Consider the following 17,805-nt stretch of genomic DNA (forward strand, 5'->3'; position numbering starts at 1 on the left):
CCAGTTCTCACGGGCAGGCCTGGGTGGGGCCCGGGAGAAGGCACACCATGGGGGGTACGGGGGCAGCACGTGGAGGACAAAGGTCAGGGTGACCGGCAGGTAGGACCTCATGAGAGAAAGCACTGTGGGCCAGAGGGGCCAGCGGTTCTGTGGGCACGGGACTGACCAGGCTGGGAGCCAGGGCCAGTGACGGGGACAGGCAGCTGCAGTGAGCCAGAGGGAAGATGCAGGACTGCCCACAGGAACCAGGGCTGACCGGACCAGGGCATGCCCCCGGGTTAGCATATGGGGGGCACTCGGGTGAAACTGGGTCCCCAAAGGTCCACAGGGTACCAGGAGTTCAGCTACCCGGCTCGCCCCTGGGTCCTGGGGTCCGAGCACCTGGATTCCAAGCTGGAAGCAGGTGGAGAGAATGATCTGGAAGGAGCCCTGAGGAGGGAGGAGGGCCTGGCCCGCCCTCCCAGAGTCCCCGGGCTTTGGGAGGAAGCCAGCCCCTGCCCCTGGAGGGACCAGCGGGGTGGTGCTGGGCCACGGGGGGGGGGGGGGTTTCTGCAGATGAGTGGGGGGTCCCAAATGCTCAGGAGATGGGAAGAGGGACAGAAAGGGGTGGGGTGTACGGGGTCTCAGGACGCATGGGAGGTCCAGGTAATAGGGACTGAGAGGAGGCCAGGGCCTCCCGTGGTGACCAAGGCCTGGCTCTGAATGGCGTCGGCCCGGGGCAGACTGCCAGAGGCAGGTCAGTGACCCTCCAGGGCCTGGGCCACGGGGGCGCCCTGGAGCCAGCACCTCTGTGAAGAGCTGGGTCAGGAGGGGTGAGAGCTCCCTTCCACACCTGTCCCTGGGTGGCCACACAAAAGCCCTGGGCCACCTGTCACTCAGGAAAACACCTCGTGGGAAGCGAAACTCCTAGGGATGGTGACGCAGGCTGGGGCCACAGACCGCATTTGACAGGCACCTCCCAGGCGCCTGGGCCACCCGAGGTGACTGAGCTCTGCGGTCCTGAGCTCCACGCAGAGAGCGGACCAGCATTTGCGCCTCCAGCTTAGGAGACGTGGCACCCGCCTGGCCAGGGCAGCTCTGGGGCTGCAGCCAAGACAGCAGCAGGGGCTGGGGGACCCGTGGGCCTAGCTCAGCCTCGTCACGCCACTGCAGGTGGGACCCCAGGGAGGGGACACCTCCTCCTGGGTGCTTCTAGATCACAGCTGGGCCAGTGCTCCCTCCTGGGTCCCCGTGGAGGCTCCCTAACCAGGGCTGGGCAGGCTTGGGACCATGGCCTAAGACAGGAAGTCAGGGACTGAGTGATCTGAGTGATCTGCGTGTCTGCGAGACAGCGGCTGCTCATCTCCAGGGCGCCCCGCTGGTCTCCGTGGCTCTCCACCTCCTGTCCAGACAGACCCCAGGATCATGCCATGTTTAAAAAGGAAACCGAGGCTCAGCCTTCACCATGGAGCCAGGGAAGTTCAGGCCCCTGACAAGGTGCTCTTGGGGCTGCAGGGCAGAGTGGGGCTGGGGCAGGGGGAGCCGGCCCAGGACCCAGGGCTTCAGGCCAGAGACTGGCTGTGTGGTCCTGGTGGGACTTGGAACCTCCTAGGGTGCCCATCATCAATCCGATGGTCCCAGAGCTCGGAGACAAAAGCCAGCCCAGAACCGGTTCCCGTCCTGGCCAGGAGGGTCGCAGGGGCTGCCTGGCCACTGCTTCTCTATATAGGTGGGAGACTGAGGCGGAGGGCCAGCAGGGGGCTGCAGGGCAGGACACAGAGGGCTGGCCGAGTGAGGGCGGCTTACCCAGGTTGTCTGTCACCTGGTACGCATCCCTCAAGTCCTTCATGCGGAAGCCGATGACATCCACAAAGTCCTCCACCAACCGGAAGAGCTCCTTGGCGTTGGGGCCCATCTGGGGAAGGCAGCCAGAGCTAGGGGAGGCACGTGCTCCCGGGGGTGACGCCCCCCTCCCTCGGCCTCCCCCTCCCCTGGCTGTTCCTTCTTCTTCTGGGTCCTGCCGGTCATTTGCCAGCACCGTCAGGAAGCAGGGCCAGTGACCTCTGGCATCCACCCCCACTTGTAGGCAGGATGGCTGGGACCCAGAGGGACTGCTGGACTTCAAGGGGTCCGAGGCTAGGGGCACGTCTCTGGGCCCATGCTAGGTACTGCCCTGGGGACAGGCGCAGAGGCAGACTCAAGGTCGGCCTGTGAGGACGGAAGGCTAGGTGCTCTTGCCCTGTGAGGAAGACCTGCCACCTCCAGGTCCTCTGGCCACACACCATGAGGTCACCTGGTTCCCGCCTGCCACCAAGCCCACAGGACAAGCTGCTGTCCTTCCCATGAAGAAACTGGCTTCTTCCCAAAGCCATGCACCCACAGGAGGCCCCACCCAGGGCTGGTCTGGGGCCCAGGCACACAGACTGCCCACACCCTCCATACCAGCTGGGCCTCCTCCCACTTGTCCCGGTTCTCCTCTGCCAGCAGGTTACTGATGATCTGGACAAAATTCTGGAAATACGAAGAGCCAGTGAGAGAGAAGAAGGCACTGGTGTGTGACCAGGACCTGGCCCAAGCTGCCGTCAGGACCAGAGCTCGGCTGGGACCAGGCCTGAGGCTCAATCACAGGTTGGGTCACAGTCCCAACCGGGGCCAAGGCTGCGGCTCAGCCTCTAACTGAGGTCCAGGATGGCTCTCCAGCCACTGTCCCAGGCACCCGCCCCCCTGGGTGTCCCCTGAGAGCCCACCTGCACATCCCCAGGGGTGGGGCTGTAGTAGGCCCTCCGGAAGATCTCGGTCATGTTCCTTAGGACATCGATGGTGGACAGCAGGTCCCCACTGTAGCTGGTCCCATCCTGGGAGATCTCCACCAGGGTCTGGATGACCTCTGAGACCCCCTCCCCGGGCAGCCCACGTTGAGCCTTAGCCAGGTGCTCCCGGGTCTGGGGAGGATGGAGAGGGCCACTGCTGTCATGTCTAGGCAGGTGCCAGGGGCCTCCCATGCCTGGAGGGCCCCAGTCACCCCTGCCTCGTGTCCAGAGGGTGGGTGTGTCATGGGGACAGGCAGAGGAAGCCCCGGGCCAGGGCGGCACTCACCATCATCTGGATGTTGCGATAGTCGATGGAGACGCAGCGGATGTAGGTGGGGGGCTCCCAGTAGGCGATGCCCTCCTCGTCCAGCTCACAGCGCCGCAGGATGAGGCCTGGGGAGACCTTCCCCTTCTCAGGTGGACGTGCACTGCCCAGCACAGGGGTCCCACGCACAGCTCCCGCAGGGGTGGCTCTGCGCCTAGCTCTCCACCCCGATATGCCAGGCAGGGCCAGCCCTGTTCCCTCATGCCACAAACTCTGAGCTGCCATTGAGCACTGCCAGGGGTGCCAGGGACCCGCAGGCACCAATCCTTCCTGGGCCCACTGCAGGGAGCCAGGGCCTCTCCCAGGCTCCTCCCAGTCCAGAGCCCTGGGGAGCACCGGCACCTGGCCCCTGTCTTTCCTCCACAGGGTGCAGGGCCTCGCTGGCCCAGGACACGGGGCAGCTTTGGGGGCTATCTGGCATTACATCAATGGCCTGGGGCAGAGGTCACTGTCTGATGGCGGTACCCCAGGAGGTCCTCAGAGGAACAGGGAGAGCTGATGCACACAAGGAGGTGACAGCCCTGTGGGACCATCACAGCCTGTCATCCAGCAGGACCACAGGGTGGCCTGAGGCAGCTCCCTGGCCACTGATGTAGATGGGGACCAAAGCCACAGGCCCTAGGGTGCAGTCACACGCGCGGACAGGCTGAGCAAGGCACTGAGGGGCACTGTGTCCTTCATCTCACTCCTGAGAATCTGCAGTACGCAGCAACAACCAGAGGGGAGGGGAGCAGCGGGCGTGGCCAGCAACCCCTGGCACCCACTGCCCTCCTGGTCCCCAGGACCCCAACTGCCCTGTGGAGGACCTCCTAAGGCCTCCGTCACAGGTGAGGAGTCAGGTTCCGAGAGCCTCAATGCCATTCAGGGAAGAGGGCAGAGGTGAGGCCCCACCTGGGCCCTGGTCTCCCTGCCTGCTGCCCTCGGCACAGAGACCGCAGGAGAGGCGGCCAATACCAGGGTGCAGCCGAGCCCCTTTCCCACACAGCCCACCCTGCTTTCCGCACCCTCTCACAGCCCCAGCGGCTCCTCGGGGCCCGCGGGGTGATCGATGCTGGCACTCCCGGGAGCCTGGCTCCTCCCTGCCCTGCAAGCCCAGGTGAGGGTGCTGACTTCACGTGCCTCAGTCTCCCACCTGTACCCAGGCTGTGGTGGTGACCACATGGGGGTGTGGAATCACAAAGGGACTCTCACATTAAGTGCATGGCATGGGTGCTGCCCTGAAAGTGTCCCCACACCGTGGTCCCAAACTCCTGGCAGGTGCTACTGGACATCAGCGTGCACACGGGGCTGCCTGGACTCTGGGCCTTCGAGTGGAGCTTGGGGGCAACTCTATGGGGGCGTCACAGGAGCCCCCATACCCCTTACCTGTGGCATTGCGCGGACACCGGACTGCAGCCACCTCCCCCGCTGGTGTTTCCTTCCAGACCACAGCTCCAAAGTTGTCCTCGTCACAGATCTCATGTGGCTCTGCCAAGGGGCCAGAGATAGTGAGGGGCTGGGATTGGGAGCTGGCACCCACTGTTCCAACTAGGTCAGCTGCCCAGACCCCCCAAGCCTCTCCCCAAAGCCCAAACACGGTGTGGGAGGGGTCTCACCGGGACATCGCTGGGTGCCACACTGCCGGTACTCATCCTGGGGGCCCTGGCAGGCTGCTCCCCCAAAGAAGGGCCCAGAGCAGACACGTTCCCGCCGCTGACTGCCACCACCACACGTGACACTGCAGCTGCCCCAAGAGGCCCACGCCTGCCACTTGCCGTCCACTGCAAGGGTGGCCAGACAGAGGCACAGACAGTGGGGATAGGAGGGTCAGGGTCAGGGAGCAACAGGGCACAGGGGCACAAATGGGGCCACAGGAACTCAGGGATGAGAACCCAAGGAGCAGGAGCCACAAGGAGAAAGAAAACCAAGACCAGGGTCCAAGAGACGGGAGACCAGCAAGACGCTGACCACAGAGCTCCCGCACCACGGGGCACGCGCCCGGCCCACTGACTGAGCCCCAACCCCACGGCCTCATGCAGGACCACAGCCACCCAGGGGACCTGGCCTCCCCCGAGGCCCGCCTGCAGGCCCACAGGCCGGGGCCCTGACCTGGACACTGCTGCAGGAAGCAGTCCCGAGTCTCCACCCAGTGGCCCTGGCACTCGGCGCCCCCGTAGGAGGGCCCGTTGCACTCGCGTGTGCGCTGCTGCCGGCCCTGGGAGCAGCTGGCCGAGCAGGTGCTCCAGCTGGACCACTCATTCCAGTTTCCGTCCACTGCCCGGCCCAGGGGAGGAAGAAGACAGGAAGCCAGCGTGAACACCCAGCACCCCAGGGCTCCACCGGCATCCCGACCCCACCTGAGCAGCGTGAGGGTCCAGCCTCTGGTCCCACTGAGCCAGGTCTGGGCTCCTGGGATGGGGACATACGCCCCTCCGGCCCGCCCCAGGCCCTCCCTCTCACCTACCAGGGCACAGGGCGATGTTGCAGAACTTGGTCTGCTTCTCGGGACCCTCGCAAGGGTTGCCTCCAAACTGGGGGGGCCTGCAGGTGCGCGTGCGGTCCCGGAAGCCGCGGCCGCAGGTGCTGGAGCAAAGGCTCCAGGGTGACCACTCGTCCCAGGCTCCGTGCACTGTTGAGGGACAGAAAGGCGCTGCTGCCCTCTGAGTCGGCGGCACCTGCCCTGCTGCCCACTCGCGCCCCACTGCCGCGCCCACCTGGACACACAGCCGAGTTGTTGCACAGCCGCTGCTCGCGCAGGGGCCCGCTGCACTGCGTGCTGTAGGAGGAGGACACGCAGAAGCGGGTGCGGGTCTGCCAGCCCTCGCCACAGGTGCTGGAGCACACGCTCCACGGGGACCACTCCTCTGCCGCTGGGTCACCTGCGGGCCACACCTGCCACATCACAGGACTGCCCAGCCAGCACTGCCCGGTGCCAGACCTGGAGGGCTGCCCAGGAGGAGCTGGGACAGCTTTCCCACAAGGCCTGGAGCCTGAGGGCTGGCCTGGGCCACTGCCAGGTCCCCAGAGCAATTATCTCTCCCACTAGATGGCGGCATTTTGTGGCACAGCAGCCCTGCCCTCTCCAGCTCACCAGTCTGTGGGTACGGGAACCCAAAATGCTGCAGCTCGTCCCCCAGCTCCTCCCGCCGCCGGGCATCCGTGGACCGCAGGGACTGGCTCCGGGAGCTGGTACGCCCAGCAGCTGCGGGGTAGACTCAGGTCAGCACCCCTGCTGGGGTGCCCTGTGTCCTTGGCCACAGTGGGCTTCTTGCCAGAACCACAGCTACCTGGCCCCGCGGGGCAGCTGGGAAACCAGGTTCAGAACACTGGCCTGGCGCCAGCCCTCCTCTGGTCACTATGGACCCACAGGACGTGGTGCTGAGGGTCCTGTAGGGCCTGTCTCCCCCGCCTCGCAGCCCCTCTCTCTAAGCCTGTGGAGCTTGCAGGCCTGGGGTCACCTGCAGGATGGCTCCTCTGAGCCGCTGCCACTCCCTCCTGCTCAACATGCCATCTGCTGCCCCCACCCCTGCCCAATGCTCAGGGGCCTCCCCAGGCTCCTGAGATGAGCTTGGGTCCCCAGGAGAGTTCATCAAGGGAAAAACAACCTGAGAATGACAGTCCCATTAGAACTTGATTTAACTTTATGAGGGCAGCTAAAAGATGCATGAGGTCATTAGAGAGCCCTAGGAGAAATGCATCCTGGCTGCTCTGGCTGGGACGGGCTGGCCTGGCTGAGCTCGCTCTGGGGGAGGGAAGACGGGGACTGTGGCCCAGCTGAGAAGGAAACCCCATGCAGCCCCACCTAGCTCTCGGGGCCACTCCGGCTCTGGGCTCCCACCTGCACTCAGCCTGGCCTGGCCCTCTCTCTGGGTGAGGACCCGCCCCGTCAATCCACAAACTGGTGGGATCCCCCCAGCGCCACCCCTCCTCTTCCCATCCTGGGGCCCTCACCGTGGGGCCCGTTGGCCTCTTCCAGGTCCAACCCACCTCGCACCGCCCCTCAGCAGCCCCTGCCCACCCCACCACCCATGCACTCACGGCCACAGGCCTTGCGGTTGCACAGACGACCCTCCTCCAGAACCCCCTCGCAGCCGCCGCCCTCGACGCCTGGCGCTGGCAGGCAGGTGCGTGTCCGAGTTTGCAGGCCTCCTCCGCAGTCCCTCGTGCACTCGCCCCACAGGGACCACAGCTTCCAACCGCCTGGGGAACCAGGGGGCGGGGTCAGAGCCAGGAGGACTGGGGATAGGCCGCTGGAGTTGGGAGCGGGCAGCACCCAGGGGAAAGCACCAGCTGCGGCTGGCTGGGAGTGGCAGAAGTGCCCCGTGGGGCCTTAGGGGACCTGGTGCCACCCAGCTCCTGGGCACCTTCTGGAGAGCTCAGGTCAGTCCTGGTACCTGGTACTTGGCACTTGGCACAGCCCAGGCGGGTTGGCCGTAGGGTAGTGGTCTCCCACCCACCCCAAAGCTGTCTTAGACACAAGGACCCTGAGAGGCCCAGGGCAGAGAGCTTGCTAAGGCTTGCCTTCCTGCACACCTGGACACCCTCCCAGGCCCTTCATCAATTTCTGGCTCAGGTCCTGCTCCTCGGAGCTTTTGCCTCCTCTGCACAGAGGAGGGCTAGACTTAGCCATTGCCCAAGCCCCACCCAACCCCACGCCCGCCAAGGTCCCACACCAGGGCCCAGCCTGGCAGACCCAAAGACCTATTTAGGACCCAGCAGAACTGACCCCCTGCTGAGCTCTGGACACAGGGCTCCAGGCCCCTGGCCCTGCTGACTCCAGCCACCCACTTCAGCCTCTCCTAGGTCTTCCTCCACCCTGGCCCTGGTAGTCCACTGCCTTCACCAGAATGTGTTCCCCCAACAACCAGGCCTGCTGCCCCTGGGGACCTCAGCCCCTTGGTGGCCCAGGGCTTCTGAGAACACTGAGGGCTGCTTGAAGGGCCAGTGCTGGCAAGCACCAGGAGCAAGGGGCATGAGAGGGCAGCCTCATCTGAGGGCCAAGCATGCAGGCGGCACTGGTGGGCCACGGGAGGCCTCCTGCTGGGGACCTCCCACTACACAGCTGGGCATCTGCCATCCCCTGGTCTTCTGGGGATGTCTGGGCCATACACTCCAGAGCAGTAGGGTTAGATGGACTTCAAAAGAGCAGTTAACCCTTCACAGGCTGGGCTCAAGCCCAGAGGACAGGGTATCTCTACTGAAGACACCCTGACCTATACCTGTTGGGAAGGAGGCGAGGAGGTTGGTGTTGGAGCCCAGAGACTGCCCCACACTGCCCCCTGGGGGCACTGAGCCAGACAGCTTGCTCAAGAGAGCACAAGAGGCCCCTCCAGGGACCGAGAACCAGCTGGCCAAGGGCAGGGGACTCTTGGCAGTAGGGAGGGCCTCTGGTGCCTGAGCCTTACCTGTAGCCTAGAGGAGGGAACCTCACCTTGTGGGGTGAGAATAGGGACACGCAGGATGTCCCAAAAGGTGAGCAGCCCCACCACCCAAATGGTCCCTGGGTCATCTCCTGGCCTCATACCGATCATTGCCCAGGATGACAGCCGGCTTCCCAGGATTGACCAGCAGGAGGCTCAACATCAGGAAAGCACTTGAAATGTCCGCGTGTAAGCACGGCCTTCTGGTCAGAGCTGACCCCTGGGCCCTGGTCTGGTTGTGCACCCTGCAATGCCTACCTTCTCTGCACCCATGCTTGGGCTGGGCCAGCAGGGGGCACCAGCATGGATGGTGGGAACAAGGCAAGGAATCACGGTCACAGATGGGAGGCTTGCTCTCCTGCTGGGACACAGGGTGGAGAGGGGCGTCTTCTACCCCCGGCTTGATGTGGAAGCTGCTCTCCCCTCAGGGAGCCCACAGCCCCGTGGTCTCCAGAGAAGCAGAGCACTAGAGCTGGAGCCCAGGGGGAGCAGTCCTCCTGTCCAGTGCACCAGGCCGTGTCTGCCTGGCAGGACACAGCCAGTGCACAGGGAAGTGGGGCGGTGCTTCTGAGCCTCTTCTCAGTCTGGGTGGAGTGTCCCTTCTGGAGGGGGGCTGCCCTGCTCCCATTTCTCAGACAACACAGGGGCCACAGTGAAGGGGTGCCTGTACCTCTCCCCCCAGCTAGGAAGAGGCCACTCAGGGACTGTGCCAAACTGCTGGACTCAGGCCCCACATCCCTGGGATGGGTTGCTTCCCCTCCCATGGGTGGCCCTCCTGGGTGCCCAGTCACTGGCGGGCAAGCCCAGTGCCAGCACAGAGCCTGCACTCTAGCACGTCCCCACCAGGCATGCTTCACCCTGTCTGTAGCAGAGGAAACTGGGGCTGGGAGCGGCAGCCTCACACTGGGTGAGGCCAGTCTGCTCCAGCTGGTACCGACTGGGACAGAGGGGGTGGGCACAGGTCTGGGTCCTGAGCAAGAGCTATCAGTGCCTGTGCACCCTGCACTGCCTATCTCATTTCACCTTCAGATAAGGTGGAAGGCCTCAGAAAGCAGGCAGGAGGGCACAGGAGGAGGCAAGCAGAGATGTCCCCCGCCCAGGGCAGAGCCGAGGGCAAGGGGAGGCACAGTGGACAGGACAGGGCGGGAGCTGCCCAGGCTCAGGCCTTAACTCAGGGCAAGCGAAGGAACCAGGTTGAATTCAGATCTTCAACCAGATCAGGTTCCAAATCCCACCCCTCCCCACAAGGCCATTTGCCAGGACTGACCAGCCTCAGGAGTCTCACCTGCCATCCCATCCCATCAGTGATGCTAGACAGAGCAGAGGGCCGATTCACGGAGGCAGGCCTGGCGACCGGGTCCAGCTGGCACATGCAGCTTGTGCCCCTTTGCGCCCAGCCCAGCCCCCATGAGGAATCCTGAGTGGTGTGGAAACTGGCAGTGGGTGGGAGAGAGGGTGTCCAAGCCAGGCTAATCGGAGGATGCCACTCGGTTCCCATGGCAACTGCTGCGCAGCCTTTCAGGATAGACCCAGGTTAGGCCTCAGCTGCCAGAACACCCACTAATTCAGGGCTGGTTACCTTGGTGACCCAGGTGGTGAGGATGTGGAGGGGGAGGGGAGAGGAGAGGTGGGGATCATAAAGAGAGGCTTGGGGACCCTGACACAGAGCATGGACCTCCCTCTGCCCACACTCAGTCCTGTCCCAGCTGGTTATGTTGAGTCTGGATCCAAGTCATAGGCTGTGCCCTGGTCCTGGTCACAGATTGATTCCTGACTCTGGTCACACACGGAGCCTTGATCCTCCTCCATAGACTGACCTCCGACCTGAGCATAGGATCCCTGGTCCAACACCACACACTGAGCCCCGATCCCAGCCACCACTGATCCTAACCTTGGCCGTGTCTCTCCACTAAGGAGCACTCAGGAAGTGTAGCTGCCGTTTTTACCGTCATCTCCTGCTAACGTGTGTCCTCACATGGCTAACGCTCCACAAATGTTTGCCCCGCCAGAGTGGGCGCCAGAAAGGGAGTTACCGGGAAGGACTCCCCGGGTCCCCTGCCGTGCAGCACACACACACACACAGCACAAAGGCTGTCAGGTCCCGCGGGACGCAAGGGGGCAGCAGAGGAACAGGCAGGGCTGGGGGTGGGCTGCCCCTCCGGCCCGGAAAGAAGCCGCTATTCTTCCCCCACTCAATGCCCCTCTGTCTGGAAGCCTCATTTCCATCTCATTATGGCGATGAATAGAGCCAATTATCGGCCGCCAGGCAGGCCGGCCACCCAGGGACGAGGGTGCACAGTGAGGGGGCTCGAGTCTCCTTCCCACCCTGGGGACCAGGCCTGAAGGCAGGGGCTCCCCAGATCCTGCGGCCGAAGTGGGCTGGGTCGGGGCTCCGCGGGAGCCCTTCCCCCAGCGCGGCCTCTCCAGTCTCCGGGATCCCCTTTGGAGGGGAGGGACGCTGCACTCCCAGCCTCATCCAGCAGAGGGCGCTCAACCCCCGCAGGTTGTGCAACCCCTGGGCTACTGCCCATTCTTGCCCCTGCGGGGCCGGCTGGGGTCTCCTGGCACTCACTGCAAGGTGCAAGAACGGTCCTCTGTCCAGGCTTCCTAGAGGGGCGCCCAGGCGCTGACCCCGGCCATAGGACCCCTCTGAATAAGCACAGGACCACAAGGACAGGAGGCTCCCTGATGCCCCTCCCCCACTTAGCCCCACTCCTGGGCCCTTCATCGGGCTGGCCTGAAATAGCCCACCTTCTGCTGGGCTGGCAGCTCCTCCTCCTGTGGAGCACCTGCTCAGTGAAGGCTCACACAGGTCCCACAAGCAAGTCCTCCCCGTTCCCAGCCCACAGAGGGGAACAGGCTCCTAAGCCCACTCCTGCAGGGCTGGGCTTTCCGGCTTCTTTCTCAGGGTCTGGCAGGTGCTCCTGGTCCTGAGAACAGTGCCCTAATCACTAGTCTGAAAACTCAGTCCATCCTGGACAGTCTTGCTGCTCGTCCTGCTCGTCCCCAGGCTCTGGCTGTCCCATAGCCAACCTGACATCCCTTCTCCTGCCTTTTTCTGGGAAGTGGCACTAAATTTAGGCCATGATCCTCAGCCTGCCTCCAGCCTCGCAGTCAGGGCTGGCCTCTGGGCTGAGGCAGGCCAGCACTAAGGGCTGGCAGCTCCCTGTGGACTCTCTGCATGGGCCCACCCTGCTCTTTCCACCTGATGGGCACTGAAGCCTTGTTTTCTAGACTTTTCTAAATTGACAGGCCAAGATGAGGAGCCCAACATCCCTGAGAGTGAAGATCCTGGTGCTTTTCCCAGCCCCACCATCTTCCCAGAACCCACCAAACTCCACCTCAACCCCAACTCCACCGCAGACCTCCTCCCACAGGTCAGGCCAGCTCCCCCCTGCCCTCATGTGGCCCCTCTGGCCTGCAGACCTCAGTGGAACTCCTCAGAGTGGGACTGTATGGGGGGTCACTAGCTAGGCAGTGCACTGATGAATGGCCCTGGGCAGGGCCAGAGGGAGGGTCAGCTCCAGCCCTGCTGGCCATCGGGTCCCTCACAGGCCTAGCAGAGCACGCATGCGCATGTGTATCCACGTGTCCACACCCCCAGACACCCAGGTCAGCTGAGCCTCCCACCCCTGCCCTGGCCTGTGTATACACACACACGGGGACACACACACGGGGACGCCCATACGCACAGGGACACACACTCGCTCCCACCCCCAGGAGGCTGCTTCTTCATTATCCTACATGTCGCTTCTGCAATAAAATTCTTTAATTAAAAACATGAATATTTAAAACAGCCCTTGAGAGAAATGCCCATCTCACCAGAGGCAGAGGGCTGCTGAGAGGTGGAGGGGAAGATGGAGTGACAGGGAGACAGAGCTGGGGGTGGCACCGGGACCCAGGGTGGGTGCAGGGCCTGGCAGCCATGGAGGGGGCCGGGCGTAGAGGGACAGTTGCTCTGGCCTGAGGCATGTTTGTGGAATCTGATGCGTGACGCGGCCATGTGGCATTGGGACGGGCCTGGTGGGGGCAGGGTTGAAAATGGGCCACGCTCACCCGGGCTGTCCCCGCCTCGCCTGGCCAGGCACCTCGCTGAGGTGGGGCTGCACGGTGGGTGCAGTGAGGTGGAGGTCCTGGGCCCCGGGCTCGCCGAGGAGAGCTGGGCAGCTGCTGCGTGGGCTCAGCCCATGTCTTCTGAAGTTACCTGACCTTTCTCCTTCTGCACACAGAGGGCACTCAGTGTAAGCCCAGGTGGTACCCAGGTGTCTCTGCAGCCTACCACTCACTAAGCTGTGTTACTCAGGTCACTGCGCTAACATCTCTGTTGCCCACACGCATTTGCTGAGCACTTGCTGCATGCACCTTGGGGAAGGGCCGTGAGGGGCACAGGCCTCCTCTTAGCACACAGTCAGGGAGGTGCACGACCTGCCCAAGGTGATCTGTGCCATGGAGGAGAGGCAGAGGGGCAGAGGGCCATGGAGGGACTGCCGCCATGACACAGCAGGTCAGGGGCCTCACGAGAAGGAGCAAGGCTGCGGGCTCAGAGGGGAAAGCACTCAGCCCTGCGAGGTCCTGAGGCAGGGGGCAGCCTCAAGGGGGAGCCTGTCTCGGGGGGCCGCCACGAAGAGAAAGCAGTGGACACTTGAGTGCTTCAGCCCAAGGTGAGCACCGGGCAATGGCTGCGCGGTCACCGCGGCTCATTTTCATTCTCATGGCCCAGGAAGCCACAGGGCCTCTCAGGTGCAGGGCATGGGCAGGGACTGTGTGTCACCTGCTTCACACCACCAGAAAGACGGGCAGCCCCTGCACTCCACTCCACAATGCACAAAGAGCCGCACAGAGCCCTGCCGTGTGCACACGGGCTCACTTGCATGCATGAACACCAGGCACAGCAAAATGCATCGCACCCACACATGCAATGTGTGCACACACATGTCACATACACACAATGTGCAGTATGAACAGTCACTGCACCATGCACACACATGCTACCGCACGTACACACATATGTGGGTGCACATGCCAGACGCATGTGCATGAATACACACGCAATGCACTGTATGTATATGAACTCCATGCACTGCACACACACGTGCACTGCATGTATGCACACGTGTAACATGCATGTAGCACACTCACAAGGCCATTCATGTGTGAACATGCATGTGTATAACACCCTACACATGCATGGGTGTGTGCTTACATTTGTGAATGCACAGAGCCCATAAGCCTGTCCACTCCTGACCTGTGCACCCACCACATGCTGCATGCACATGTGTGCCACCTCACCAAACCAAAGCGTGTGCTCCCTGCTCCACCCCACCAGAGCCCATCCACACGCTTCCAAACCGGCTCATGAATGGGATGTACCACACACGTGTGCACACCGTGCACTCACACCTCCCCGCCTGCTCTGGGCACCACTGGGCAGCATCCTTTGTCCAAATCTGTGCACACACCCCAGCTGCCCACACTCCATCTCCAACACCCCTGCCTCCAGCCGGTCTCTGCCCCAGGCCCGCCAGGATCTCCGGCCTGGTAACACACAAGTATGACCATGCCTCCTCGTAACGCTGCTTCTGCTCAGAATCACCTCGCCCCACCTCTCATTCCCGTGGAAATCTAGGCAGAGAGGGCGGTGGGAATGGTTCAGACGTACATGGCAAGCCAGGGTCAGGCCAGGATTTGAGCCCAGGGCCTGGGTTCAAAAGGTACAGCTCAAAAGCCCTGCCCCCACCTGGCCCTGTCCTGTGCCCCAGCTCTGAGCACAATGCCTCCTCCCAAGATGTCCCACAGGTAATTCACCCTCTGTCCCACTCTGACCTCCAGATCTTCCTCCTCGCTGTGTCTCCCACCCCTGCTTCCCCACTCCAGCGGATGTCCTCACTCCTGACCAGAACTGTGGAAGCAGTCCAGTCTCTCCTGCCTCTGTGCCCACTTCATCCACAAGTCCCTCAGCTCCACTTGAAGGCCTTCCTCCTGCCCCTGTGACTGGGCCCTGACCAGGGCAGCATCAGCCACCTCCTGGATGCCTGCCTGTACTACCTCCTGCCCTAGGCTCCCGCCAGGGAGCCTTTCTGCTTCTCGCAACCCAGGGGTGTCCCCCTTCTGCTACCAGCCCTCCCAGGCCCTTCTCTTCTCAAGATCACATACAAATGCAGGGGGAGGCCTGGCGTCACAGCCTCAGCTCCTGCCACCACGGCTGCCCATGGAAGGGCTCAGGAGTGGAGCCCCAGGCTCCCGGGCACCGGGGTTCCACAGCCACCAGCACCCTCCAGCACCCTCCAGCACCCTCCAGCAGACGCCTGCATCCACTGGGCCAGCCCAGAGAGGTTGCGGCTCCTGCCAGCCAGCTCCACTGCTGAGTACCTCTGGCGACTCCCTGTGTGGCCACTCCCCAACCATTCTACTAAAGACGGGCACTGCCCAGGGGGGGTGTCTGGACGGGACCCTGATGTCCGTCCACCCTGGTTGGCAGAACACCCTGCAGGGTACTCCACACAGCGGATGAAGGAAGAAGGCTCCTGCAGGGAGCTGGGTGACCACGAGTGGCAGGCAGGACTCACGGCCAGATCTGCTGATGACCTCCTGTGTCCCCACCCAGGCCAGCCGTCAGCCTCTGCGTCCCCGGAGAGCACTGCTCATTCTGCTCCATTCTTCCCGGTTCTGCTTGGCCCACTACCACGCCCCCTGTGCCAGGGAAGCTAAGCTGCCCTTGCCAAGGTCACAGTGACCTCCAGCCTGCCCAAATGGAATCTGGTCCACTTCGCTTCCTGGGCCCCAGCCCCCCAGGAGCTGCCTCTGTCTTCCATGGCCCTGGAAGGACCAGTGCAGCGCACCTCTCCACGGCTGTCCCTGGCCCCCAGCGGGCCGCGCCCTCCGCCTCAGGGAGGCTTCCTCCCTCTGAGACCCAGGGCCTGGAGCAGGCACGGAGCCGCAGCCCAGAACTAGCTTCCTGTGTAGCCCACGGCTCTTTTACGCCTATGGAGACATGGTCTGAGGAGTCCATGGGCCTCACTGGCCCTGGAGAGGCCCTCGATGTCCTTGAGGGCCCTTGACCCACAAAGGCCCCTAGACATTGAGCCCCCAGTGGAGCCTCACCCCTGAACACAGGTCAGCTCCCACGCAGCCTGCCAAGCTGCAGCCCCTGCCCCTGCCCAGCTCAGCCCGGCCTGGCCTCCAGCCCAGGTCCTGGGTACACAGGGCCTCAGGACACAGGGCAGGCGTGTGCAGGACTGCCCTGTCACCTCACCTTGAGCAACCCTGGCTTCCAGCCCACGGTCGCTCCAGGAGGGCTCCCACCTCCCCAGGGGAAACCCAGGGGCCAACACCCCTCAGACCGCCTGGGACCCTCTGCAGCAGGACACGCCAAGCACCCTGCTGTCCCCTCTGCCTGGAATGCTGTCCCCTCACATCCCCCAGTCTGTGAACAGGGTTCACAGCCTAAGTGACCTCCCTGACCTCAAGAAGCTAGCAGCCCGGAGAGCCAGGGCGCGGGTGGCTGTGCGCCCGCCACTGCCGGAGGAGCGGCTGCTGGCTGCTGGCTCCTGGCCCCTCTCCATCCTGGAGGGGCAGCTCCCAAGGCAGCACTCCTGTGCTGTTCTGGCTGCTGGGTCCCCTACAGCAGGCCATGGGGCAGGGCACGCCCCCGGCAGCATCTCCACAGAGCCCCCTGCCCACTCCATCCGCTGTTCCCTGCACCTGGCCCGGCCACCGGCCACAGCAGGCTCCGTCCCTTGAGGTGCCCTTGCTAAGAAAAGGAAAGGACCCTCTGGTGGGGAGTCTGATCTCCCCAGCCGGCAGGAAACACAACCCTGGACGAGCCTTGGCCACTGGGAGCCCAGAGAGCCTGTGGTGAACAGCTCAAGGAGGCTTCCTGCTGGGACCAAGGTGCTGCTGGCCACACTGCCCTGGGGGCTGGGCCCGCTGTGCCCTCCCCCTTCTGCCGGCAGAGCGCCTCAGCCTCTCCCTCCGCCACTCACCTGGTGCGCCGTGCCCACCCCTGTCCTGGGTCAGGCTGGTGAGGCAGTTCTCAGGGCCACCCGCCACGCCGTCCCTCAAGCAGACGTCCCCATGGGGGACCAAGGGGCTGGAGGCAGGGTCGCTGGCCTCTCCGCCAAGGCAGGCACAGGGGGTCTGCATGATGCCACAGGGATGGGAGCTACGGCTGCCGGCCAGACAGGCGTCCAGCCAGCGGCACAGCATCTGGCAGGCGGCCCGGCTGGGGCTGCGGTTGCCCACCACCAGGTACTCCACGGAGAAGTCGTCCCTGGGGCCGGGGGGCCCGGGGATGTGGTCCTGGGCCGGCTGCTGGAGCTGCATCTGCAGGAACTGCTTGCTGGCCTGCAGGAAGGCAAGCGGCGCCGAGGGGTCGCAGAGCCGCAGCACCTCGTCGAAGCTCTCCACACCCAGGTAGGTGCGCGTGGACTCCAGGAAGGAGTCGAACTGGTAGGTGCGGACGCGGCCAGGGCCTCCGCAGGGCGTGGGCGCCTTGGCCACCTTCATGTAGAGAGTGTAGCGCCGGGGGTCCGGGTTGCGCAGGGTCCAGGAGCAGCGAGAGGCGTTGGCTGGAAACACAGCGGCTGCCGAGAAGTAGCCGAAGAACTTGCCCTGCACCAACGTGGTGCACGGCTCGGCCCGGGGCCCTGCGTCCACCCCGGTGGCCCCCCGCGCCCGGCGCCCCAGCAACAGCAGCAGCAGCAGGAGCGGCAGGAGGATCCAGACAGGGCGCGGGGCGGCGGCCTGGCCCCTCATCCTAGCTCGCGGGGCCGCCGGGGTTCCGCGGGCTGGGCAGACAGGCACGGGCCAGGCCTTGACATGCCAGGGTCCGGCTGCAGGCAGGGCCGGGCCGGGGGCAGGGGGCAGGGGGCCGGGAGCCGGGGTGGGGTGAGGACAGGATGGGGCAGAGCCCGGCTTCAGGTGAGAGGGCGGCAATGGCTTCTAAAGTCCAGGGCCCTCGCGCCCGCCCATGGCCACCATGGCAGCTGGAAGAGAAAGCAGAGGGGAGCGTGGTGAACCCCGAGGTTGCGGCTCCTGGCCTGCTGGGACCCGCAGGGGCAGCACAGCGGCTCCGGCCAGGCACCAAGGCTGTGGAGCACACGCTCTGGCTCTGACGCCTTCCAGAACACCTGCTCAGTCCCCTGCCTGTCCACCCCAACTAGGGTGTCCACCTGCAGAGCAGGGGTCCAGCCAGGGAAATGGCGTCCCTCTTCCTCCACTCGCACCGATTAGGGAGGATGAGCATGCAGCCTAGGCCTCTTGGCTGCCCAACTGGCCAGGTCCTGGCGTGGTT

The 17,805-nt window shown here is 64.2% G+C and overlaps 1 protein-coding gene across 3 annotated transcripts in view; it reads right to left on the reverse strand.

Moving 5' to 3' along the window:
- The window catches only part of Adgrb1 (adhesion G protein-coupled receptor B1), a 61,394-nt gene extending 44,127 nt beyond the window's left edge, over window positions 1-17,267 (reverse strand). For 2 of the 3 annotated variants that reach the window (XM_077800803.1, XM_026403050.2), the window contains exons 1-12: window positions 16,496-17,267; window positions 7,132-7,293; window positions 6,185-6,295; window positions 5,808-5,972; window positions 5,560-5,722; window positions 5,203-5,378; window positions 4,710-4,874; window positions 4,480-4,581; window positions 3,076-3,182; window positions 2,727-2,921; window positions 2,422-2,490; window positions 1,786-1,894 (exon numbers count right to left, since the gene is read on the reverse strand). In XM_077800803.1, coding sequence (XP_077656929.1) covers window positions 1,786-1,894; window positions 2,422-2,490; window positions 2,727-2,921; window positions 3,076-3,182; window positions 4,480-4,581; window positions 4,710-4,874; window positions 5,203-5,378; window positions 5,560-5,722; window positions 5,808-5,972; window positions 6,185-6,295; window positions 7,132-7,293; window positions 16,496-17,267 — 2,296 coding nt within the window. Of the gene's footprint in view, window positions 1-1,785; window positions 1,895-2,421; window positions 2,491-2,726; window positions 2,922-3,075; window positions 3,183-4,479; window positions 4,582-4,709; window positions 4,875-5,202; window positions 5,379-5,557; window positions 5,723-5,807; window positions 5,973-6,184; window positions 6,296-7,131; window positions 7,294-16,495 lie in introns of all 3 variants that reach the window. The other variant, XM_077800802.1, reaches the window with a different exon arrangement.
- Window positions 17,268-17,805: the final 538 nt, after the last annotated feature.

This window comes from Urocitellus parryii, chromosome 7, assembly GCF_045843805.1.
Source record: "Urocitellus parryii isolate mUroPar1 chromosome 7, mUroPar1.hap1, whole genome shotgun sequence".
Classification (NCBI taxonomy): Eukaryota; Metazoa; Chordata; class Mammalia; order Rodentia; family Sciuridae; genus Urocitellus; species Urocitellus parryii.